This window comes from Cibotium barometz, chromosome 33 (genome assembly GCF_041138505.1).
Source record: "Cibotium barometz isolate CiBa-2024 chromosome 33, ASM4113850v1, whole genome shotgun sequence".
Lineage (NCBI taxonomy): Eukaryota > Viridiplantae > Streptophyta > Polypodiopsida > Cyatheales > Cibotiaceae > Cibotium > Cibotium barometz.
In genome coordinates this window covers 4514851-4539801 of record NC_141078.1, presented here as the reverse complement: position 1 = coordinate 4539801, position 24951 = coordinate 4514851, and the positions used below count along the sequence as shown (strand labels likewise).

At 43.7% G+C, this 24951-nt stretch overlaps 1 protein-coding gene across 1 annotated transcript in view; it reads left to right on the top strand.

The window, feature by feature from the left end:
* Positions 1-1178: 1178 nt before the first annotated feature.
* Positions 1179-24951, top strand: part of LOC147619211 (peroxisome biogenesis protein 3-1-like) — a 44960-nt gene continuing 21187 nt past the window's right edge. Inside the window, exons 1-4 of the mRNA XM_086772844.1 lie at positions 1179-1436; positions 2651-2824; positions 2966-3165; positions 3274-3404. Of these exons, the coding sequence (XP_086628970.1) occupies positions 1420-1436; positions 2651-2824; positions 2966-3165; positions 3274-3404 (522 nt within the window). The 5' untranslated portion in view covers positions 1179-1419. The remainder of the gene's footprint in view (positions 1437-2650; positions 2825-2965; positions 3166-3273; positions 3405-24951) is intronic.

The following is a 24951-nucleotide window of genomic DNA, read 5'->3' as shown; positions in this document are numbered from 1 at the left end:
ATATGCCTTTCTCTGTAGGCCACTTTGTTGCAAACTAGTTTTGAGGCTTTTACACTCGACCTTATGAGTTGGCTTCCTCATAATTCATGGTACTAGCTTAACATACAAAGTGCAGGAACAACTCAAAGGGCCCTTACAACATAACAAATACGCTTTTACAATGCATTGAAGGTACTCTTGATGCCATGCACAAAGTACCACGTAAATATGTTTACTCAAATTAGTTGACACACTCTAGTCATCTTCAAACTTGCTCACCATTAATGCCACTTGAAATACATGGATGCCATATGTGCCTTCACCTAGCCCTAATGTTGTGGGCTCCCTCCATTAGGTAATAATGGTCCTACCAATTTGGGCCTAACAACATGATTGGACCACATTGTTTATTACTTAAGTGTGAACTTTCTGCACCAACATCACACCTAAGTCATCATGGTATGTATATCAAAATTAGAAAGAAATTGTGCCATTTGTTTGGTAGTAGTGTAGAGAAAAACTAGTGCATCTAATTGCCATGTGGTGTAGAAGATGGGCCATCTAAGGGTTTTGCGAATGCAAATGAAAATAAATTTAGCGACATTATGGTTGACCCAAGGTAGTTAGTGACATACACCTTGTTTGCAAAGCTAGGGATGAAGATAAATCAAAAGCCTATTTTGGCCCTAAAAAAATTTATGTGATGAAGAAGAAGGCGGGCATTATTTAATACTATGGTTCTAGGTTGTCCATGGATCATGAAAGTAGACAACGCTGTTAGACTTGCCAAAGGAGCAACTAGCACTAGATCATGGGGAGAACAAGGTCGTGATGTCGGTCTATAATAACAATAGGGACTAGTGAGATGCCACCCATCATCGAGACAGAAGAAGTTGATGGCAAAATTGATAGCCAATGCTTGAAAACACATACTTCCTCTTCATTGGACCAAGTTGACATATTGAAAGAAAAGGGCATAATTTATAGTATTAATATTGTCTTTCTCAACCGCTTTATTATTAAAAAAAATTCTTAGCCCTCTAGTGAGACCCTCCAATGGACCCAGGACACGGTGTGAAACTCTAAAATTCTAGCGAAATAGCCGGCCCAAATATGAATTTCCAAATTGTTTTTGTTTTTATTTTTTTTGTTTTTTTTGTAATGAGAGATTTTTATTTATACCAAGCAGTGCGTAGAGCAGCGTGTGTGTGTTTAAATCACCAATTTTGGACGCAAAGTGATTCCATTTGTAACTTCTCAGAAGAGTGTGTCGGTACCCGCCTTGTTTGCAAGCAAAGCAATTCTTTGTACGTCGTCTCAATGAAGATGCCTCAGCAGCAAAGCTTGATAGAGGGAGAATTTCTTACCCTTTGGGAGGGCCAATGCGCAGTGCAAAAATGAAAGCTTGCACAGCTTGATCATCCCCACCAACCATCACACATGATGATGTCCATCAGGTATCCTTCTTCTTAAGTTTTAAAGATTGTACCACTGTTCTTCTTTCTAGTCTGCATAAGGCACATTGAGTGGCAACTTCCTCTATCATCTGAGAGTGATGGCAGTTGGGAGATAGTAGAGCGAATTAGCCTGGCAAATGACCCTTCTTCCTTGACATAGAGAAGACATCATTGATCCACAACTGCAATAGGGCACACCCATGAGCAAGCCGCAGTCACATGGTTGGAGAAGTGCTCCCTTGATACTCGGTCGCGCGGTGGGAGGAACCCTTGGTACTCTTGTCCGTTGCACCCGTGGTCAGAGAAATGCTTCCTTGATACCCTTATCCATTGCACTTATGAGCAAGCCCCCTGATCAGAGGAATGCTCCCTTGGTACTCTTATGCATTGCACTTATGAGCGAGCCTGTGGTCAGAGTAATGCTCCCTTTGTACTGTTATTTATTGTACTTATGACCAAGCCCGTGGTCAGATGAATGCTCCCCTTGATACTCTTATTGGAAGGGATAGCTTCTAGATCCCCCGATCAACCCGACTGGGGTGATGGTTAGTAGAATCTGGATTCTCTGTTAAGCTTTGTACCTTCCCTTCTCAAAGACAACCCACATATGGAATGACTTGTTCATAGATGATAAGGGATGACGTTCAGACATACAAGATTTTTGCAATGGTCCACATGGAACACATAGGCCCGCTTACGTTGTGGGATCTTGGAGGGCCCAAAGGGCACTCTATGCTCACGGGTAGAGCTTGGCTTGAGAGGAGCTACTTTTAGATCTTGACAGATTGATGTGACCATACCAATCGTGTTGTTTGAAGACCAGGATCCAAATTTTGCAATGCTAGGTTGGGTTTTCCCTTTCGATAGGAATACCTATTTAGATTTAGATCAGATTGCCATTGCTAGAGGTTATATAGAGTTCTTTATTAGCAACTCTTTGATCTGCTTAGTTACATGCCATCATTCCACACTTCTACTTTTGATGCAAGTGGCATAGCTGTACTTTAGGGAAGATTGTTGGGAATAGACATCTAGGAGCATCGAGTTCTATTTGTGGGACAGTGCTGGTGCGGGGGTAGGGTAGGTAAGATACTGATGCTATGGGCAGATTTGCAGGGCTGCGCTACCATGTACACATTAAGTTCTTTGCTTGGTGACTGTTCTTGTTGAAGGCATGTCTTCATTTTCTTTCTTTAATATGTGTTTTGCTTCAGGGACTGGGTTAGAAGTCACAAAAGAACACTTCTTTTATCAGCTGGTGCAGTTGGAGTAGGATACTTTGTCTATCGCACAATCAAAGCTCAATACATCAGGGTTGTTTTGGAAATAGAAAAGAGTGAAATGCATACATCTCTACTACGTCAAGCTGAACAACGCATTGAAGCCCAGTATGCTCATTGTGATCTTTTCGCTTTTGAAGTCTTGTCGGGTAGTCCTGAGTCTGCAATTAAACACAACCGCCAGAAGGCAACTGAGTCATCCTGCTTTCTGTGATGGTTGGTGTTCTAATGTGTTCTTATAAATTGCAGACTGCAAATCCATTTCCAGAGCATACAACGGATATCTGACACAACTACATTGCCGACTCTCCTACCACATTTGAAAAGCCAGCTCTTTTGTCAGCTTGATTTATCAGGCTTGACAGAGAAGTTAGCACAGGGAAAAGATTCTGCCCAAGCTCTTACTGGGCAAGAAAAGATCGAGCTGTGGGAGGAGCTTAAAATATTAAGTACATGCCAGTTTGAAGCCTTTGTTTTGTCCTTGGTTTTGATTGTCAACCTTTGGGCGTCTAGAACATTACTGACACTGGTTGCTTTGTTTTCATTTTGTTGGGCAGGTTTTACCCGTACAGCTTGCTCCATGTGGGCACTTACAATGCTAGTTCTCTTTGTACGAGTCCAACTTAACATACTAGCAAGACATGTTTACTTAGATACAGCTCGAGATATCTCAACATCAGAGCAAGCGGTACTTCACAATTTCCTTTGCTTCTTAATCAACAACCCTATTGATTTTGTACATATTATAGAAGGCAGGCTATAACATTTTTGTAACATCCAGCTGAACGTTTTTATCAAATGCTTGTAATAAAAAACAATTATGTGGTGTAACCAACTTCACACCTAAATACAAGATTCCACATGCAGAAATGATGCTCAAGATTACACAATGAAAGAGATGGAGAAACTGCTGAACATCTGCAGATACAACACATAGCTTGCAGATCTATCCTATGTGATTTTGAGAAGAATGGCCATTGAAATTCTTAAATAGAGGCTGTAATGCTGAAGAACAAAGGGGGTTTGGGTTGTTCCATTGTGCCACAATGCACAATGGAAGAGATGGATGAACTCTGAAATGGGGAGGTGGAAGAGCCCTTTTACAGACCTGGAGACACTTTTGACCGACTTGAGGCTTTCCCTAAATGCCTCTAGTCGTGGCCGAAAATTTGCAGAGTGGCACCTTTATGGACACCAACTACAGGCACCATATTTAAGACGATTGGGCTTACATGCAAGTTTTTAACACAGATTATGACAGAAAAAGACTTCAGCACTCAGACACAAGCAAATCTGATATTTTACTAATTAATCTTTACGTTCTGAGAGCACAAGCTGTAACACGCCACAACCATGGCTGTAAATCTATCCAAAAGATGACCAAATGCAGATAACACCCAAGATCATGAAAATGTAAGCTAACCTACACTCTTGATGCAAGCCTAGAACACTCACAAAATGCAGTTTTTTTTTTTCCAGAAACACAGCTTAAGTAGAGTTAAAGACAATGATAGAGAAAAGAAAAGTATATTGCAACAGGCAAGGATACAAAGATGGATGCGTTCCACAGCCATGCAATAGCAAAGGATACAAAGATGGATGTGTTCCACACCCATGCACTCCCACACAGAGAGCTTAGATGGTTGTTAGAACTGCGAAGAGTGGCTATAAGGTAAGGGGGCAAATACTGAAACCGGCCTCTGGTAGAAACCAAAGTGTGGTAGACTAGCAGTCACTCTTCCACTTATAGTCCAGATATAAAAACAAATTTGATTGGAGCTAGAGTGCCCCAAATCTGAAATAAAACCGACACCTGTTGGCCCCAAAGCTTGGCGCCCCTTGTGGTATTTTTTTATTCAATTTCAAAAATATGTTAAGGCTGAGTACAACAAAACCAGCCAAGAGAATACACCTGTATGTCCAATCTGGCAGCCCACAATACCTCTTAGCACAGAGGATTCAACCACAATATCCCATGTGACTAGTACACATATATCATAGAAGTCCCATAAACAGATGTATTGTCAGCCATCAGTACCTTCGGATGAGATAAAAACTGCACCAAGCGACCTCTAGATGTCATGTGAGCCTGTCTGTATCAAGGGAGTGGAGGTGCTACTCCCCTCTTGAGCATCAGGCAATGCTCCAGACCCATGCTATGCTGAACCTGAATGAGCCACAACAAGAGTCGGCTCTAACTCAAAGGCATCGAGATAAAGTTGCAAAACCCGAGGTGAATCTGTTAAGTCACCTTCCTCCATCCACTTCGCAGCCATCGGTGAATAGTTCTTGAACTTCACAAGATAGCGACGGGAAACTTTACCTCGTACCTTTCTTTCCTTATGTGCCAGTATCTGCTCTGGAATAAGAACCTCATCAAGTTCCTCAACTTCCGGCTGAGCCTCATCTGATACAGCCTCAGGCACATCCCCACGGAAAGGTCTAAGGAGACTCACGTGAAAAGCATTGTGAATCCTCCAGTGATCTGGTAGCTTCAAACGATAGGCTACCTCACCAATCTTTTCCAATACCTGAAAAGGCCCATAATAACGCATGCTCAACTTAGGGAATAAGCGCTCTTTACCCTTCATCTTCTTGAGTCTAGCCTTTTCAAAGCGCAAAAGAACCAAATCACCCAATACAAACTCTAAAGCACGTCTGTGACGGTCTGCAGCTTTCTTTTGCTTCTGCTGAGTTTTCTGGAGTGCCAACTTAACTCTCCAATAAGCTTCATTTATTGATCAGTCTCAAAGATCTTATCCTTTGTGTGCAAAATGGGTGGTACCTTCTTCCCTCCTTCCACAATCTCAAAAGGCGCCTTGCCTGTCGAGGTATGAATAGTGTTGTTATATGCAAACTCCACCAAAGGAAGATACTTTTCCCATTGTTGCTTGTGCTCTGACACATAACATTTAAGAAGATCCAACACTGTAGAGTTAGCCTCTTCCGACTGACCATCTATTTGTGGATGAAATGATGATGAAAACTTTAGAGTTGTACCCATGTTGTCAAACAACCCTCTCCAGAACAAACTCGTCATCCGTGGATCACGGTCACTAATGATCAAGCCATGATACTTGAAGATGTTCGCCATGAACAACTTCACCATATGATCCACTTTGATCGTCTTACGCACGGGAATGAAATGAGCCTGCTTACTGAACCTGCATATGATAGTCCAAATGCCATCATTATCCATTTGTGTCCGTAGAAGATCAAATATAAAATCCATGGCAATGCTCTCCCAAGGTCTATCTGGAATAGGTAAAGGCTGTAGTAACCCTGGTGTCTTTTGACGGTCAAACTTTACCTTCTGACATACGATGCATTGGCTGAGAGATGGGCTCAACTGGGACTGTTCTAGGCTGTGAATATGCAAGGGGAATGAATGAATATGCTGCATTTACCTTCACCCAGGAGGACGGAGAAAACGATGATGGATATGGATGCTGAAATCTGCTATAGGGCTGAGAAACGCAAGGGGGACTGAAGCGCTTCTTCCTTGGGCTGATGATGATTATGTGTTTTCTGCTGGCTGAATGCCATTATGCTTCAAGCGATGATGATCCAATGGCTGAATGCTGAATCAATGATGGCTGAATGATGGAATGATGCAAAACGATGGTTACTTATATGGAGGTGGGTGGCTAGTCGGCTGGCTAAAAAGCTGGCCGACTGTAGCTACCCAACTTATTCATGATGATAATGATAATAATGCTGAATAATATGCTAACAAGCTGGCCGACTTAGCAATAAATTCTACCAACTAGATGATAAATATGGATAAATGGTGGAATAATATTCTAAGGCTTATTTAAGGGTTTACATGCACATGGGATGAATGCTATGCAATGCACAATGCTTTCTAATGCAAACCCTAAAGCTTCTACTGACTTCTACATGCATGAATGATTTTCTTCAAGGGGTTAAGGGGCTTAACTAACTGACTGACACTCTAAGGCTGCGGAATGACCTACGTAGCTTGTGCCTGACATATCCTAGACTGGGGCTTACAATGGGGCCACGGCATACGATAATATCATATCCTAAAGGGTCCTACTACTGTACAATGATGCACTGATGATGAGCCATCTTGTCACCATGCACTATAGTGCAGAGTGCATGTGACACCCACAGCCAGGCAATCTCTGTCCTCATGGGATGATAGCCTCTGAGGTCATTTGGGTGACTACAAACCCACGACAGTGTGTCCCAGGAACAGCTCCTTCTACCCATAGTGCCGTCCGTATATCATCCCACACTTACATTAGCCTACTTGGCATGATGCCAAGCCTACCTAAGACATCCCTTAACCATCCGGCCACATATGGTCTCACCCCGGTGTCCGAACTGGACTCTGTCTAGCATCCATGCTTCTTCTCATGAAGGGGGCCTTATAATGTAAAGCTAGCCAATACCTACACCACTCAATCATAACGAAGGTGGAACATTGATATCCAACAACTGCAAAGTGCAAGTACCATTTCCTCTTGCCTAGCTGGTTCAAAGTAGGCCGCTTGCAGATAAGTAACCTATCAACAAGGCTGGGTACTCCTTGAAAAATACTCCTTACCAAACTGCCGCACAAATACTGGGGGCAAAATTTGCATCATCTACATCTTGTAGCATCTCCATCCATCTGCAACATATGTATAAATCTCAGAAATTCAAATTGGAAATGTTGACTAGTCTCCCACAAGTGCTAGAAACCATTTTTTCCTCTCTGCACATGGCTGCAAACATCTCCATGATAGCTTGAGCTCTAGACCTTTTCTCCTAAGAGATACCATTTCCCCCAGTGTTCTTTGTGGTTGTGACAGAACTGTCCCCACTGTTCCTTCTGGACGTGACATGTATCCTGAACTATGGTTGGCTCAAAAAAGTATTTGCTCTCATGCAAATGTCACATGCGAGATGCAAGGACATTGGTCTCATTGTGCTATCATTTGTCCTTTGAAGACCCTTCCTCTAAACAAACCTTAGTATACAACCACCTTAGGCAACTATGCCTTTAAGCCGGCCTTTTCTCTGAGCTGCCTTAGGCTCGACTACTTTGAGACAAATCTTCGCTCTGGCACCACTACCACATGCGGAAGCCTTAGATTACTAAATTAACTGTGCAATTACGATGCATTAACTTGAGAGAGAGAGAGAGAGAGAGAGAGAGAGACACACACACACACACACACACACACACACACACACACACACAAAAGAGGTGCACAAAACACCTAATTGGGTCCCGAAATGCACTAAAGGTGGACCATAGCGAATCTTGATGCTCTGAACAGTTCCTTGTTGAGACAACCTGTCTATTGGGAACTCTTCAATATACCTTTTGTGGAGGCATGGCAGTTCAAAACGTGCCTGAAACACCCAAATCTTGTCTTCTGATGCATCTAGGTCGATGTCTACTGCCCAGCACTTGGCCCCATAAGGTAGCAGACATTTGTACATGTCTCAACTCCAAGTGGGTAACAAACTAGGGCTCACGCACAAAAAACAGCCTAGATTTACGCAAGTGTCCCTGAACTAGGGCTCACAACCGGCACAATGCACAGTACTAACCCAAAACTTGCTCATAATGATGATACGTATGTCCATGTAGCACCATGTGTGGAATGCACACGGCATGTCCCCAGCTAATAGAACTGGTACAACTGAAATTTGTCTGATAAATATGATGAATCCGAAAACTCATCTTCCTATGTTAGGTCTTCCTAGACATGCACGCCATTGGTTAAATCTCTTCGTCAATCATGTTGGTTTTTGTTCACACCAAATCTATTGCAGACACCATTGTCCAGGTCTCCTTCTAACACTGAAATCTTCAACTTCTGATACCATTGCAACCCGACTATGACCGTAGACCTACATAGTCTAGTCATGGCCATCCCGTGGCTCTAGACCCATCTCAAAACGGTTCAATAGTCATCACTGTGTGTTTGTCATGACCCTGTGAAAATGGAACAGCACAAGTGTGGACATGGTGGTTGCTGAGCAAAAATATTAATAGATTCACATTTGGGGTGCCCGGACAAATGAGAATGATGTGTGGACACTTCAGATGTGAAGGGGAACCAAAACATTAATGTTTTTAATGTTTTATTCATAGGTTGCCCCTAGGCTTTAGTGGCCCCTAGGGAACTTTAATGATTATTAAAGTTGGGGCCCTAGGATAAGTTTGGAGAGGAGGCAACTCCACTTTTGGAGTTACACGCCTCTCTCATCTCTCTCTCTCTTGCTTTTGGAGAGTCGTGCAAGTTCTCATGCGTGGGAGGGAAGCTGGTCGACTGAACTGTTTGGCTGCTGTTTTTGCCGCTGTTTTCTGTGCAAAGTTGGCCGTACAGTCCACTTGTTGCAGGCCGTACAGAACTGCTGCAAGTACAGGGTACAGTACAGCTGCTGCAGGCTATGCTGGTACAGGCGGCGCTGACAGAGGCTGAGCAAGTACAAGCGGTGCTGTGGGTTCTGACAGAGGCTGTGCTGTAGGTACAGTCGTACGAATAGCAGGTACAGGCAGTTGTACGACTGCTGACAGGCGACTGGTTGCAAGTACAGAATTGTACCAACTGGTACAATCGGGTACAACAAGCAGTTTCAGGCAACGCAGGCAGGTACAACTACCACGTGGACTGCTGGTACAGTCGTACGGACAGGTACAGTGTTGAATTACTGACCTGTACGGACAGGTACAGCATCTTCTGTTGCAAGCAGAGCTATTCCAGAGCTTGGTTGGTGCAATAGTCAAGTGGTTGTAGGGGAAAGAGTACAGACAGTCGTTGTCAAGTGCAGACTGGTACGAACTGTTCCACGGGTGCAGAATCACGCACTGACTTGGTAAGCTCTGAACTTGTTTATCTGTCTTTCTTTCCATTGGCTTATGTCTGCTGCAGAGTTGTGCTATCTGGCCCCTTGTGAGAGAAGGGGTATGGCAGATTGAAAAGGGTGGAAACAGAGATTGGACAGTGAATGTATGTTTGTGTTGAGTTGTGGAATCATGTGCATGAGATATGCCAGATGTATGCTCAAGGCTGTCCTGCTGAATGGTCTTGGCTGATCAGAGGGAAGCACAGAGTGTTGCTTTGAGACACAGATCTGTGTGTGTGAATCCTCTGTGCTAAGAGGTATTGTGGGCTGCCAGATTGGACATACAGTTGTATTCTCTTGGCTGGTTTTGTTGTACTCAGCCTTACATATTTTTGAAATTGAATAAAGAAATACCGCAAGGGGCGCCAAGCTTTGGGGCCAACAGGTGTCGGTTTTATTTCAGATTTGGGGCACTCTAGCTCCAATCAAATTTGTTTTTATATCTGGACTACAAGTGGAAGGGTGACTGCTAGTCTACCGCACTTTGGTTTCTACCAGAGGCCGGTTTCAAGGTTCCGTTGCCGGGACCTATCATCAACTTTCTTAAGGGGGTGAGCTCGTGGTTGACTCGAGGAAAGTCATCGTTGAAAAATTCAGCAACATGTCTGATACAAGATACGAGTACTTTTATCATGAAGAGGAAGAGCAAGAGACCTCTCCTGAGAGAAATGAATCCGAGGATATTCTTGCAGGAGAACAGGCTGCAGATGTTGAGCATATGAGGATGTAACACAGCCAGAAGATGTGCTTGGTAAAGAGGAAGATGATGCTCAGTTTAAAAATCGTTTGGCTGGTGTTATGGATGTGTTTATGCAGCTCACACAAAGTGAGAAGTTTGCTGAATTTATGAGATCCCGTACAGAGCCTGAAAAGAAGAAGAAGAAGGTGCGTTCTAAGAACCTTCCTCAAGGTCATAGTGGTGCCTTCCCACAGGATCCATCTTTTGGACAGTTTCCGAACATGCAGCATGCTTATGGTGCTAACTCTCAGAGTTCCTTCTTTGGACAACCATCTATTCCTCAGCAGACTATGCATCCAGGTTATTTTGGTGGTGGCTCGGTGTTCCAATCCATGATTGGGGGTTATCCTCAGGGAGGCATGGGTATGCCAGGGACTTTTGGAGCTAATTTTCAGCCTGGTATGCAGGGGAATATGTATGGTGGTATGCAGTCCGGAATGCAAGGAAATATGTTTGGGAGCATGCAACCTGGAATGCAAGCAAATATGTATGGTGGCATGCAGCCCGGTATGCATAATGGAATGTTTGGAAACATGGCTGGAATGTATGGCATGCCAGGTGTGGGAATGGGTAATGTTACCCTATGATGGGCATGAATGTTGGGGGCAGCAATCTTGCGAAGCCACTTCCATATGATAATCTAAGGCCTATGGGAAAGGCGAAGGATTATAAGGAAGGGGGAGCTGCTGTGAAATTTGATACATTCAGATAAATTAAAGGCACTTACCTTTTTATGCTTTTTCTGGGGGTAATTACACGGAGTCCTCAAAGGTGAGAAAAGCTGCGACTTTTCTCAAAGGCAATGCATTGCAATGGTGGTCTACTCTTCTTCTGCAGGGCATAGCACCAATTACTTGGGTGCAATTTAAACAGGTGTTCTCTTTCGTATGGCTCACATCTACATTTGAGGTGGATGTTATGACTGCATGGCACAAGTTGGATGCTTCAAAGTGTGAAAATTTGGAAGATTATGACAAGAAGTTTTGGGAAGCTTTACTCCCAGTGACTTCTTACCGTGCAGTGCCATTGTCTGAGTAGGTAGATGTTGGGTTTTATGCTGTGTATGCACCCAGAGGAGTGCTAGTGATCATCAGTAGGTTACTGGGGCACTTTTTACTTCAGTTAGTGGAGGTTTTTTCCCCCCAGTTTAGTTCAGTTTCACTTATATGCAGTTTATAAGTGTTTTGGTCCACCCGGCACATTTATGGCCGGTCATGTGAACACTTATCCTTTAGGGGTCACTATCATGTGGCTTGTACTTCACTTTTCATCATTGAGAAATCTACAGCAGTCGTGTTCACTCTCCACATTGGTTTCCACGCCTGTTTTCTTTCTGTAAACCCTAACCCTAACCCTGTTAAGTCTTCAATTGGTATCAGAGCCATTGAAGCTTTGCCCTTGTTCATTGCCCGTACACATCCAAGTTTTTTTTTTGTTGCTGCTGCCGTACAGCACCCGTACCTTCTGCCCGTACTTCTGAGCGCCGTACAGCTGTGCGCCTGCTGTCCGTACTCCCATTGTGCGCCGCCTTCAGCTTCAGCCGTTGCGCACTAGCTGCCCGTACATCCAGTCGCACGTCGCCTTCAATAAAGTACTACAACAGGCGTCGCCTACATTTACACTCGTGTACTAGCCACCGCGCGCCTACGCCTTCAGCGCCAATAGTACTACAAGTCGCCGCCTGCTGGTATTCGTCTGCAAGTCGACACCTGCAGCCAGTCAAGCGCAGCCACCATCACTTGCTGCCCGTACACTTGCATCCGTACCAGGCGACTGTACCTGGCGACTGTACATACCTGGCGACTGCACCAGGCGACTGTACCTGACGTGTACCTGCCCGTATATACCAGCTGTGTATAGGCCTTCGACTAGCTTCTGTACAGTCATCGTTTTTTTGTCACCTGCACAGAGAAACGTGCACTGTGTACTTTCAGTGCAGCATTCAGTGCTGTGTATTTGAGGACTGTACCTGCTTGCTTACAGAGGACTGGTTTTGTAAAGTACCTGCAGAGTACAACAATCAACTCATATCTCAGCTGGTAAGCATTACAGGTTTTGAGTTTTGGGCATTCTTATTTTTCTTTGTGAAAAATATACAGGCACAACAGGCAGATTTTCTAGCAAGAAATTATACAGATTTTTTGCACAGTTTGGGTGCAGCAAATTTGGGCATTTTTGGGGCATTTTGGCATTGTGTACGCCATTTGCTGCTCTACTCAGTCATTGGTGCATTAAGCTGCACATTCAGAGGATTGAGAGTGCAGGCAGATTTGGGTAAACTGTATTCAGTGGAGTACAGTTGTTATCAGGGTTTTTGCTATTGGGTTTTTTGGTAAACAGGTACAACATTGTGCGTAAAGCATAATGGCAAATCAACAGCAAAGTGATGTATTCACATATTTGTCTAAGGAAGACAAATTGGATGGCACGAACTACTCCTTGTGGAGTTTTATGCTGAAAAATGTGCTTGTGGCAAAAGGTCTGTGGGATTTTGTTAGTGGTGATGAACCACGTCCAGGTCCATTGGCTCCAGAGACTCCTCCCCAAGGGGGTGCTCGTGGACGAGGACAACAGGTACAGGCTCCAGGACAGCCATTGCCTGTTCAGAGAACAAATGCTCAAAAGACATGGGATGCCAGGGATGCACAAGCTTTGTCACTCATTGCATTGTCAGTTCAGAGGTCTATTATACCTCATATTCGTTCAGCTGGCTCTTCACAGAATGCATGGGTGACTTTGGAGCAGATGTATGCTGCTCGTAATGAGGCTAGGATCTCATTTTTGAAAAGAGAGCTGGAAAATCAGAAAATGAATGAAGGAGATGATATGTCTAGCCACTTGAACAAGCTGCAGGATTTGAGAGAGCAACTCATCAATGTGGATGAGATTATTCCTGAGACACAGCTTGTGTCCACCATCTTGCACTCTTTGCCAAGATCTTACTTGGCTTTCCATACCTCTTTGAACCTCAGCATGAGGAATGCTGTTGAACCCCTCAAGTATCAGGAACTTGTTGCTCTCTTACTACAAGAGGAGCAAATGAGGAAGAATATGAATATGAACACAAATGCTGAACAAGCATTTACTACAGGTCAAAAGGGGAAAGGGAAATCTCAGCCAAAGAGTGCAAATCAAAATTCAGGTGATGGTGGTTCTTCACAGGATACCAAGAAAGGTGATGGACAGCCCAAGAAGAAGGGCAAATGTCATTACTGTAAGAAGCCAGGTCACTACATCACGGATTGTAGGAAGAGGATTGCCAAAGAGAAGGCAAAGGAAGCTGGGATGTCTGTTAATGATGCTCCTAAAGCTCCTCCAGAGACTGCTTCTTTTGTTGAGGATAGGGATTACTGTTTTTTTACATGCAGCTATGATGCCTCTTGGTCTTCACAGGCACTCAGTTTGACAGAGCATGCATGTACTTGGTATTTTGATAGTGGTGCCTCAAAGCATATCACATCTCGCAGGGATTTGTTTAGTCATGTTGGCTCTGCCCCTGTTGGCAAAACTGTTCAGTGTGCCAACAATGCTTCATATCCAGTGTGTGGCATTGGGGAGATTCAGCTTACAGCCATTGATGGCTCCATTCTCCGACTTACAGATGCCTTATATGTACCAGGGATAAAGAAGAATTTGTTGTCCATTTCTTCTTTAGCACATTGTGGAATGCAAGTCCATTTTGATGATGATAAATGCATGGTCAGAGACAAAGCAAATGCCTTGACCTTGATGCTTACTGGTACATTATGTCATGGACTTTATGAGTTGGATGCATTTCAGCCAGTGGATCAGTCTGCTTATCATGCATTCACTCTTACTCCAGCTATGGTTGATGCGGAGTTATGGCATGCTCGCATGGGGCATGTAAATTTTGGTAGTCTTATGCTTATGCAGCGACATAATATGTTTACAGATCTACCTCTCATGGAGAAGCCTCCAGATCACATTTGTGAAGGATGTATTTTGGGAAAAATGCATAGGTTTTCCTTCCCACGTGATCAGGCTCTAAGAGCAACTGCAAAATTGCAACTTATACACAGTGATCTTTGTGGTCCCATGCAGACGAAGTCATTAGGTGGTTGCTTTTATTTTGCAACATTTATTGATGACTTCTCTCGTATTTGCTGGGTCTATCCTTTGACACAGAAATCACAGGTATATGATGCATTTTTGGCCTTTGTAGCACTTGCTGAGACAGAGTCAGAATGCAAAGTGAAGACTCTCCGTTCTGACCGAGGGGGGGAATATATGTCACATGTGCTGAATTCCTTTCTTGGGAGTAGAGGTATAAAACATCAGTATACTACTCCTTACACTCCACAGCAGAATGGGGTTGCAGAAAGGAAAAATCGGTCACTCATGGAGATGGCCAGATGTATGCTAAAGGCAAAAAGACTACCACATATCTTTTGGGTGGAAGCAGTAATGTGTGCTTGTCATATTTTGAATCGATGTCCCACAAAGGCATTGGTTTCTATTACTCCTTTTGAGGCTTGGCATGGCCGCAAGCCTTCTGTATCACATTTTCGTATCTTTGGGTGTCTCGCATATGCACACATACCCAAAGAGTTGAGGAGGAAGCTTGATGATAAAGCCACAAAATGCATTTTTGTTGGGTATAGCCGTGAGAGCAAGGGCTACAGGTTATATGACCCACTATCCAGGAAGATATTCATCAGTCGGGATGTGATTTTTGATGAAAAATCAGAAAATCAGGCTGAAAATGATGTGTTTGAAGGTCTACTACCCATGGAGTTTCATTCCACAGTTGGTGATCCAACTCATGAGGGTACTGGACAGCCAGCAAATGATGTAGGTGGTGCAGAAATTCAGCAGCCAAATGAGCCAGAAGCTGAACCAAATATGGGACAGCAGGCACCACAGGTCAGACATATACCTAGATGGTATTTGAGGACATTACAGGACAGCCATTTAGAGGGTCCTCTTGCTGGTCGTACTCGTAGGGAGACAAGGACCAATGAGCATGCACACATCATAGATTTGAATCTGGTTATGGCAGCCAGTTTACAGGATGATGATGAGCCTGATTCATTTGTGGATGCACGAGATAATGTGCATTGGAACAAAGCCATGCAGGATGAGATTGATTCTATTAAAAAGAATCAAACATGGGATTTGGTTGATCTGCCCAAAGGCAAGAAAGCCATTGGTACTAAATGGGTCTACAAGTTGAAAAGACATGCAGATGGATCCATTGACAGGTACAAAGCCCGTCTAGTTGCAAAGGGCTATGCACAGAAGAAGGGCATTGATTATGAGGAGACATTTGCTCCTACATCCCGTATGTCGACACTTAGGTGTGTCATTGCATTGGCTGCACATCGTGGTTGGGTTGTTCATCAGTTGGACATAAAGACTGCATTCCTACATGGGGACCTCGAGGAGGAAGTTTATGTATTTCAGCCCATGGGATTTGCAGAACATGGTCATGAAGGGAAAGTATGCAGGCTGAAAAAGGCCTTGTATGGTTTGAAACAAGCTCCACGAGCTTGGTATGCAAAAATAGATGCTTTTCTACTCACTCAGGGATTTGTGAACAGTCCATCAGAGACCACTTTGTATGTGAAGAAAGAAGAGACAGATCTGCTGGTCATCAGTCTTTATGTGGATGATCTCTTGCTCATGGGATCAAATGATGACAAAATTGCAGCATTTAAAGAGATACTGCAACAGACATTTGACATGTCTGACTTGGGCCTTGTACATTACTATTTGGGCATACAGTTTGTGCAGGATAACAGAGGCATTGGGTTGTTGCAATCACGTTATGTTGCTAAACTTCTGGAGAAGTTTAAATTTCAGGATTGCAAGCCTATTAGTACTCCTATGGAGCCTGGGATGAAACTGTCACTACAAGATGACAGTGTTTCCTTTGATGCCACTACATATGCTCAGGCTGTTGGGTGCCTCATATACTTGTGTAATACAAGGCCAGATATTCAGTATGCAGTCTCTCAGTTGAGCAGATTCATGCACAGCCCACGGTTGTCACATTGGCAAGCTGTGAAGCGTGTATTCCGTTATTTGCAGGGTACCTTGTCTCTTGGGTTGCTTTATCCTGAGGGGGGTGACATGCAGTTACATGCTTACAGTGATTCAGATTGGGCTGGTGATTTTGATACCAGACATTCCACTAGTGGGAATTGTTTCTTCCTTGGCGCTTCATGCATTTCTTGGCTAAGCAAGAAACAGACCACAGTGGCCACTTCATCTTGTGAGGCAGAGTACAGAGCAGCCTACACTACTACTGTTGAGTGTGTTTGGCTGCGTCGTCTTATGACTGATATGGATATTTCAGTGGAGGAGCCTACACCTATCTATACTGATAGTCAGAGTGCCATTGCTGTGGCCAGGAATCCTGTGTTTCATGCTCGCACGAAACACATTGAGATTCACTATCATTTTGTTCGGGAGAGACTCCAGGCAGGAGATATCAGTCTGATCTACTGTCCTACAGATCAGAATGTGGCAGACATCTTCACCAAGGCATTACCACGTCCGAAATTTGAAGCATTCCGCAATGCTTTGAATTTGTTTCCTTTTGGTGGATGATGTACAGTGATCACATATCACTCCAAGGGGGTTTGTTGGGTTTTATGCTGTGTATGCACCCAGAGGAGTGCTAGTGATCATCAGTAGGTTACTGGGGCACTTTTTACTTCAGTTAGTGGAGGTTTTTTCCCCCAGTTTAGTTCAGTTTCACTTATATGCAGTTTATAAGTGTTTTGGTCCACCCGGCACATTTATGGCCGGTCATGTGAACACTTATCCTTTAGGGGTCACTATCATGTGGCTTGTACTTCACTTTTCATCATTGAGAAATCTACAGCAGTCGTGTTCACTCTCCACATTGGTTTCCACGCCTGTTTTCTTTCTGTAAACCCTAACCCTAACCCTGTTAAGTCTTCAGTAGAGAAGTATTGTTGTGGGCTGCCCAAAGAGGTGCGTGATTATTGTATCAAGACTCGAGTAACGAACATGTCACAGATGATAGAGAATGCTATGACAGCTAATGCGTTACTCACTGGAGGATCATCTGGGTTTAAAGGAAGTAAGAACTCGAGCAAGAAAGCTGAAAAATCTAGGCATACTTCACGTGATGCTAAAGGATCTTCATAGACGCGGTATAAGAAGTTGCCAATGCCCAAGAGAACTTCTGAGGAGAGACAGGCTTTGAGAGATGCTCGGAAATGTTTTAATTGTCCCAAGAGAAAGTCCCAAAAGGACTGCGAAGAGTTTTTCATCATGCCACTTGATGGCTGTGACGTTTTGTTGGGTATGCCATGGTGCCACAGAGTACATGCGGTGGTGGACACATACAATAGGAAGATCACTCTGACTCATGGAGGGAAAGAACATGTTTTGGATGTAAAACTTAAAGGGGAATCTGTTCCTATTGTATCAGCTTCGGCAATTTCATCAGTAATAAAAAAGCATCTTTCCGCGTACTTGATTTATGTAAAGGATGCAAAAGATGATGAGTCTAAGTCTAATTTGTCTATGTTAGATAAGGACAGGACTGATTTCTTATGTGGGTTCCAAGATTATTTTTCCGAGTCATTGCCAGGGGAACTTCCTCCGGAGAGGCCAGAAGATCATGCCATTGATCTAATTCCTGGTAGTACTCCACCAAATAGACCGCCTGATTGTGCATTCACAAACTGAGGAAGAGCATAGAAGGCATTTGGCCATTGTGTTTGCAGAACTCAGGAACCATAGGCTGGTTATTAATGGCAAGAACAGTGAGTTCTTTTTGCAAGAGATACATTTCTTGGGGCATATTGTGTCTAAGCATGGAGTCCATATGGATCCAGCGAAGGTGGAAGCAATTCTTAATTGGCCAGAATTGAGGACCGTGCATGATGTACGCAGCTTTCTAGGATTGTGTTCCTATTACAGGCGGTACATACGGTATTTTGCTGAAATTGCTTCGCCTCTTCATGCCTTAACAAAGAACGCAACACCGTTTAGATGGGCTGATCGGGAAATTACAGCTTTCAAAAAGCTCAAAGAAAAGCTTACTTCGGATCCAGTCTTGGTGTTACCGGACCTCCGAAAGGCTTTTGTTGTCCAGTGTGATGCATGTGGAAGTAGCATTGGGGCAATTCTCATGCAGGAAGGACATGTGATAGCCTATGAGAGTAGAATATTGCAAGATGCCGAGAAGCATTTACAGGTTTATGAGAAAGAGGTGTTGGCTGTAATTCATGCTCTTTCTACCTGGAAACACTATTTGCTTGGGGCTGATTTCACTGTGCAGACAGATCATCAGACCTTGCGTTATTTCCTCACGCAAACTACGCTTTCAGAGAGGCATATGCGTTGGGCAAACTTTTTGTCTATGTTTCACTTCCAGATTGTGGATGTGGAAGGCAAAAAGAATGTAGTGGCAGATGCTTTGTCACGCAAGCCACAGGTCTCAGTAGTTTCACTTGCATATCATCATGAGCTTGATCAAATGAAAGAGCAGTATGCTCCTGATGAGGACTTTGAAAGGTTGTATGATCAGATGTCTGAGGGTCAGCGGCATGAGCACTATACTCTCAGAGATGGGTTTTTATTGATGCATGGCAGACTGTGTGTTATCAGGCCATTGCGCCTCAAGGTTATGATTGAAAGTCATGCTCCACCGTATGCAGGTCATAGAGGTATTGACGCCACGGTAAAAGCAGTGGAGACTTTCTTTTATTGGCCAACCTTGAGAAGAGATGTTGATGCCTTTGTTAGGCACAGTTTGCAGCCTTCCTACGGCCCCTTAGAAGAGTGCATTGGCATTGAGATTGGACATCATTTGTGCTTCTACAGCAGTGTACAGTCAGCCCAACTCTTGGTCTTCCGAAGGTGTTGTGTTTGGCTTATGTACAGTCCAAAGTCAGTCATTCTCCTCAAAGTAATAAAGAAAATACTCCTAGCAATAGGAGGGGGTTCTTTAGTGGGTAATTTGGGACCCAATAAGGTGTACAAAGCTCTATCTCTCTCTCTCTCTCTCATCTCTTAAAGTGTAAAGTGATAAAGTGGATTGTTAAAGACTCACGAAACTTAGGATAAAGAAGGTGGTGTGAGACTTTTGTGTGGCAGGATTCTACATCTTCTCATAATTCCGCTACATGTTACATTGGTATCAGATTCAACTTGTCCACACACACCACATCCTAGCGTGAGAGTATCCTTGGATGGTCAAACTTCACTCCGGTACGACTATCGACTTTAGAAAAATGTCTAAGAGGAGAGTACACATCAGCAAGAAGACATCTTCCTTGAAGGAGACCATGCTCTTCCACCAACAACATATACCATAGCTCTACTCCGAGCACAAAACAAAGGAAAAGGCTAAAGCAGGCATCACTGGAGGCTATCTTCCTCCAGAGGAGCAAAGGAAGTACCAGTCATAGAAAACCGATATTTCTATTGTTATACCATTGGGCATGGTAAGAAGGATTGTCAGAAATGACAAGCGGAGCAAGCCTCCAAGCCACCTTCTTTCACAGTTGCCACAGCATTTCCTGCTCCTCCAGGTTCGCCTACTACCACCAACGCAGTTCAGCGTGTACCTTCTATGCATCCTATGCCATCCATGGTATTTGATGCTAAACAGGAGCGTGAGAGTGATGCTACACAGAAAAGCCCGATCCGAGCTTATGGCTTTGCCAAGGGCCGCTAGTTTTGTAGTTCTATTTGATATGGGCAGTTCTGAGGACGCCATCTCTTCCCAGTTGGCTACCAAAATGAGTTGTACATTAATGCTCTATCATTTGGATGTGGTCGGGTTTACACCTGGTCTCTGCACCCACATTTGTCAAAGGCACAACAGTTTCCCTTTCAAGTTCAAAAGGCCTCATTCCAACAAGATTTCATTGTCTCGCCTCTTTTGGGGTGTGACATGATCTTAGGAATCCAGTGGTTTCGTCAGTATGAGTCTATTTTCGATTGGAGGCAAGACACTTTTACTATCTGTAAAGGTTTTTCTGAGCCTATTGTCACCATTTGGCCACCCAATTGGTCCACCTGGAACTTGTGCCTTTGTGTACATGCCTGGAAATGCCTGGTGGTTTGGTGTTCCATTGGGTCTGGTACCTCGTATACTTGCTTGGAGCACGTCTATTTTGGTATAGTCTCATGAACGGGGATTGTCCATACCAATGCTGCATTGCATAGCATTTTTGTGTGCTTGCTTGCAATTAAAATTGCATGCTGTTTTCATGCTTGCTTGACCAATGTGTAGTTTCGTGTAAGGGAACGCCCGCCCGTGAACCGTGCGTGTGAAACTGTCTCCGGACATGGTTATGTGGCATGTGATAGGTGGTAAGTATTGGTCATACACCTAGCCTTATGAGTTAACACTAATTTATAAGTGAGTGTGTACACACTTCATTAAGTTTTAGTCAACCAAAACTCACTTATAAATTATGACTAGCCCGGTGCTCACACAAATGAGCTATTCGCAAGGGAGTAGAAGGATCATTGATTTATGTTCGTGCTGAGATAGTCTCTACCTCATCGATAGTGGCTATCTCATCTTCATCTCCAGTCCCACAGTTGGGGGACCTCCTGTCTCGACACCATGACGTTATGCTTGTAGCTTAGGGACAATCTCCCACCTAGTCTCCCCCCCTCTCGTTTTGAGGACCATCATATCGATTTGGTTCCTGGAGCAGAACCTCCTAGAAAGTTTCCCTATCATCTTTCCAAGACTCTAGAGGGCGAGCTAGAAAACCAGTTATTTGAGCTCCTCCGAGCTGGATTCGTCCGATCATCTTTCTCACCGTTTGTTGCACCCATCCTATTTGTCCAAAAGAAGGACAAGTCTGCATGCCTATGTGTAGTTTTGAAGTTAGCATCTTGGGATGAACCTTTCGAGGTCATTACCGATGCCAGCTGTTACATGTGGAAGCTTTGGGAGTCTTCTTTCATCCCTAAAGACCAGCGTGGAACATGCTGATGCAAAACGCAAGCAGATGATAGAGAAGAGAGAGAGAGATAGCTGAGTATTTAGTATATTCTTATAGTACAAAAAGGTAACAGATCCTGCAGCCATGGGCTGCCTTCATGAAAAGGTGTGTAATGTATTCTATGCCTAAATCTATGATCCAGTCCTGGCTGGACTGAATGATCAAAACAATGAACTATGGGTGCCTTATATAGGCCTTGGACCACTTCCTGGACTAGTTGACATGCTGTCGGCCAGGTCCATGGACAAAAAATCCATAAAAGCTGCAGCCGACAGAAGCATCACCTCCATATACTGGCCGACAGCCTCCTGACTCCTCTAGCAAAGTGTTCCCTGCTTATACAAGATGCACCAGCTCCACGATAGTTCTTTATCTTGTTGCCCTTTAGGATTAACCAGTGCATGTCTTGCACATGACATCCCCCTCTACTAAACTTGATGACGAGATTCCAATCTGTGTTCTTGGATGATTGCCATCATCCCATTATCTATTCACGGAGTCCCCCTGTCATCCTTCCATCTTTGGCAATTGATTCCACTTTCTTCTTTTCTCATCCCTTCCATCGATGTAAATAAATTAAGTGTGTTTTAAAAGCAAAGAATTCCAGAAGATACTTGATTCGTTTCAAGATGTATTTCATAAGGAACTGCCATCGGGTTTACCACCTGAACGGGCAGTAGATCATCGTATTGACTTGATCCCTGGTGCTCATCCTGTCAGTATTCCACCTTATAGGATGAGCCAAGCCGAGGAAGATGAGTTAGCTAAACAACTCGAAGATTATTTGAGATGGGCCAGATCCGTCCAAGAACCTGTGTTGCTTAGAAGAAAGAAGGACAATACTTGGAGAATGTGTATAGATTACAAGAGATTGAACAAGCTGACCATTAAGAACCGTTATCCTCTCCCTAGATCAGATGACCTGATTGACCGGTTAGCAGGAGCGAGATATTTCACGAAGATAGATTTACGTACTGGCTATCACCAGATATGTATTCATGAAAGGCATGTCGAAAGAACCGCCTTTCGGACTAGGTACGGCCATTACGAGTTTCTCGTATTACCTTTTGGGTTAATCAATGCTCCAGCCACTTTCCAACCTTTTCACTGAAAAACCTGGCCCGGTTTCACTCTTAACTCTGATGAAGATCTGTGCATCTGTTTCATCGTGTCCCCTTTCCATTCATGCCCTGTCCCTGAACACTTTCACTGGTCTTCTTTCCTGAGTATTGAGTCTGGCGCTCTCACTGCACCCCTTGGAGGATCATCGTCCCCTGGAACCGTTGCCTGAAAGCCTTTCTTGGTGTGTCCCAAGTGGCACCAACTCATAGGACCGCCATTCCCTTGGGCTTTGTGGAACACCACCAACCAACTTCTTGGGAATTTTTCCATGTCTTGTGTTCCTGTACCGTGGACCTGCGCACCTTCATATGGGACTGAATCAGTGTTTAGCCTTGCTGAGCTTGATGCTCTGATACCAATGTTACATGCGGAAGCTTTGGGAGTCTTCTTTCAGCCCTAAACACCATTGTGGAACATGCTCATGCAAAACGCAAGCAGATGATAGAGAAGAGACGGAGAGATAGTTGAGTATTCAGTATATTCTTATAGTACAAAAAAGGTACTACAGATCTTGTAGCCATGGGCTGCCTTCATGAAAAGATGTGTAACCTATTCTATGCCTAAATCTATGATCCAGTCTTGGCTGGACTGAATGATTGAAACGATGAGCTATGGATGTCTTATATAGGCCTTGGACCATTGTCACAAACGGGTGCGTGGTTATACAGAATTTAGTACTGAAATCACAAGATTATCATCCTTTGATTATTGGCATATCCCACATACATAGCCATAACAATGGATTATACAATGTGGGAGTACTGAAAAGAAATGATACTGAACTAGGGACCAGAAGATGGGCTGGTCCCCCCCGCTCCCCCTTGAAGGATATGTATTGCCTTAAGGGAGTAAGAATTTTACAAGTACATAAAACGGGTGGCTTGGCCCAGCCATACACCACCGTTTCTTCCAAAATGATTGAACATGAAAACAACTTACAAAAACTATACTTACCCACAAGTAGCCCAGCTACAAGCTAGCAACATGGTGCCCAACACCCTCACCAAGAGTGCCCAGCAATCCCAATTTCTGCAAATGTAGCTTAACTTCAATGAGATCAACCATGTAGTGGTTGAAAGTCAGCCTTAGGGGAATGCCTAGTACTTCCCAAGGGTTCTCCCGCATAGAACTCGTAGCAACTGCAGTCAAGATGATTCTTCCACTGCTTCAATCTTTAGAAATGGTCTTCTTCTTCTTCTTCTTGCTTGAATGGAGACTTTCAATTCTGAAAATCAGAATTCAGCCAGTTTCTAAGTGTTTTGGAGAAAACACTATGGTATGGCTGGAAAAATACTCTATAATAAGTGCATTAGATAGAGCAATAAACAAAGGCCAAGAAGTGTCTTGAAATGAGGCTGAAAATCTGAATTTATAGAGCCTAGAAGGAGGCGCCTACAAGAAGAGAATGTGTGGATGAGATTGCTCATAAAAAGATGTGGTAGGGAGAGGTTTGAGCTAGACTTTTGGAACAACAAGAATGGCTATAATTCAAAGAGCAACTCGTGTAGCTAAAAGAGGAGGAAAAGTTTAATTTGCATCCTTTTCTTTTGAGTTAACTAGCTTGCATGACTCTTTTGGAGAAAAGTGAGCTTGCATGCTTTACTTTTAAGAAAAGTAAACTTGCATTGCACATTTTTAGGTGCATGAAAAGATAAAGCATTGCGTGATGCATGCATGTAGCTGAAAAAGCTGCATGTCACATACATGGGGGTTTCTGGCCATGCATGTCGCATGCATGGGGTTCCTGAAAAAGCTTGCATGTCGCATACATGGGGGTTTCTGGCCATGTATGTCGCATGCATGGGGTTTCTAACTATGCATGTCACATGCATGGGGGTTTCTGACCATGCATGTTGCATGCATGGGGGTTTCTCATCATGGAGAAGAAGATTATCAACCATACTTAGTTAAACTGTCATGCATGCATGGAGATAGAAAACCCGCATAAGAGTGGGCTCCCTTCAAAATATTAATTATTCTTGTACAAATCCATCAATACATTAGTTGAAAATGGATTATGCAACATACTAATCCATGCGTGCAATCCAGGTGTCCCCAGATCCATAAGCTTCTCATGCAATAAAATCTAGACTTTGTCCAGGCAAACAAAACAATACACACAAATAGAAATAAGTCATGCATACAAATGTATGCATTTGAACACATATTTTGGAAGAAACCCCATCTATTTATATGTACTTGAAATTTACAAAAGCTATGGCATTTGGCTCTCCAAGATCCATTGTAACATGCAGCGGAATTATATGTAATGAAGAATCCTGTCACACAAGTCTCACACCGCCTTCTTTATCCTGAGTTTCACGAGTCTTTAGCAATCCACTTTATCACTTCAGATGAGGGAGAGAGAGGTAGATCTGTACACCCTATTGGGTCCCAAATTATCCACTGAAGGGCCCCCTCCTATTGCTAGGAGTATTTGCTTTATTATCTTTGAAGAGAATGACTAAGGACTGACTTTGGACTGTAGATAGGCCAAACGCAAGATCTTTGAAAGACCAAGAGTCGGGCTGAAC